The following is a 2,174-nucleotide window of genomic DNA, read 5'->3' on the forward strand; positions in this document are numbered from 1 at the left end:
GAAAAGACATAACAAATCCATGAATTATTCCATGGGAAAATGGTGATAATGATCAACAAAGTGAAAACCTGATCCGGATCCACAATTCAATTTGTTCTTCCCTGACCCATACCACATCCTTACACTAAGTTTTGTGGAAATCTTTTCAACCAACACACATATAGAATGGTTAATATAAAAAAAATAGGCTAATTGCTAAAATAGTTTGCACAATATACTGCACAAGGTACAAACCAGAGCATTGACCAGATTCAACAGACTTCAAAAACCTGGTTTATTTACCTACTTTTAATGTGTTATTGAACCCTTCACATATAATCAAATGAAGTTTAAGTAAGCACTATTACCTTAAAAAGTATGTGCATTGAACCTACAATATATATTTTGATTTAGATAAATGCATTTTGTTCAACCACTTGACATGAAAAAATGTAGTAAATTCTACATAAATATGTGCATTACATATATCTTGACGCAAAGATCAGCTGCTATAACTCTAGCCCTAAATTCACCAAGCGGGAATGAGAGTGGTTTTCCCGATCCCCAAAATACTGTTCCGTTAAACGAAAGATGAAAAGTGAATATTTTTTCACCCCTTTGCCTCCCAATAAAAAAGTTTCAGAGCAGACAACCTTGGTGTCCTCAGCCGTGAGTCCTGTCTGTTTTGTGTACAGTATATTTCAGTGTATTTATTACCTCTGCTTACTGTGGACTTTGGCAGGGCCCGTCTGTATATTTCTGTTGTCTGTAAAAGACGTCAGTGTGGCTTTATCCTGCTCCACCTTCATCTCTTCCTCTTCCTCTGTGGTGGTGTCCAGATGCATCCACACTTTACTTTGGTTGCAGGTAAGTGGCCCCCGGGATAATTTTTTCATTGTTAATGATGGGGCAAGATCTGCACACAGGGAGAAAAAAACCATTTCATTGAGAGAAATTAGGTTAAGGTTGAGTGCATGTAACAAAATGTTTGTGTCTTGGGTCTACAATTTTTCACATTATCTTGACCAACCATTGCGCAGAAGAAAATCAATGGTGTCTTTGTAGCCGCTGTAGTAGGCTTGATCCAGCGTCTGCAGAGACAGAGACATACAAATATAGTTAAATGTCTTTTTCTCATTGTTATTGTGCATAAGTGGCCTTGATCCACAATGATGAATCAGCACCGTCCACTGAGAGTGTTACATCCAGTGATAGACACCGTGGGACTGACCTCCAAAGCCATGGGGTAAAGAGCGTTGATGACCCTGAAGCTGTTGGCCATGTTGCCCTTCAGCGTGGCTCCGCTCACCACCATGTCCCAAATGCACGGCGTGTCCGAGGGGCAGATGTCCGTCTCTCCGGAGAACGGTGACACTGTCAACGTGTGGCTGCAGGACACAGGCGGTACAGGCTGCATGCCACTGAAACCTCCATCGACATAATACTGCAGGACATGATCACATATTTAACGATGTAAACTGAAAAAAACTGGGCTGCAAGTGAGTCTGCGGGAAAAGCATCAAATATACTCACTTCTCCTTTGAAGGATGGAGGCGAAATTCCACAGTAGCCAGGCACAAAGCAGCTACAAAGCAGGGCCTGAAGAGAACATGCAAGGATTACACGTGTCCATGCGTTTGTTTATACTCAGGGACCTGTAGTGCAAACTCACCTGTACGACATCCTCTTTGGACTGAAACTCAGTCGTCACTATATGCTTGCCATCACTCAGACGGGTCATAGCCACAGCGAGACGACCGCTGGCCAAGTGGTGTGCATCGGGGGGAAGGTACTTGTTTAAAATACTCTCCAACCAGTGGAACACGTTGACTGAGGGGTTGAAAGGCCCGAGTGGGAAAGCCTTCATCTGCTTGGCAAAGTGGATCATCTCATCCCGAATGGTGACTGTAAAAGACAGAGAGCTGTGAGTAGTAGAGAAATGGTAATCATGATGAGACAGTTTTGAAGAAGTTATCAAGTCACTTACTTGGGCTCATCTCACAGACCACAGCAGCTGCCACCAGAGATCCAGCAGACGCACCGAGAACATACGGAGCTGTGCGCAGAATCCAGGGAACATAGTTTAGGAAACACTGGGCCACCCCTAACTGGTAGGTGGCCATGAATCCAGACCCGGAGAAGGAGATGGACTGAGGAACTTCACCGTTCTGGCAATTGATAACTCCTGTAGCCAT

General features: G+C 43.7%; 1 protein-coding gene across 1 annotated transcript; it reads right to left on the reverse strand.

The window, feature by feature from the left end:
• Nucleotides 1-692: 692 nt before the first annotated feature.
• pnpla1 (patatin-like phospholipase domain containing 1) lies at nucleotides 693-2,174 on the reverse strand. Its single transcript, XM_061074603.1, has 6 exons — nucleotides 1,967-2,174; nucleotides 1,652-1,884; nucleotides 1,513-1,578; nucleotides 1,211-1,423; nucleotides 1,010-1,070; nucleotides 693-895 (listed from the first exon to the last, which is right to left on the reverse strand). The coding sequence occupies exons 1-6, from the start codon at nucleotides 2,172-2,174 to the stop codon at nucleotides 693-695; spliced, it is 984 nt and encodes a 327-aa protein (XP_060930586.1).

Source organism: Limanda limanda, chromosome 7 (assembly GCF_963576545.1).
Source record: "Limanda limanda chromosome 7, fLimLim1.1, whole genome shotgun sequence".
Classification (NCBI taxonomy): Eukaryota; Metazoa; Chordata; class Actinopteri; order Pleuronectiformes; family Pleuronectidae; genus Limanda; species Limanda limanda.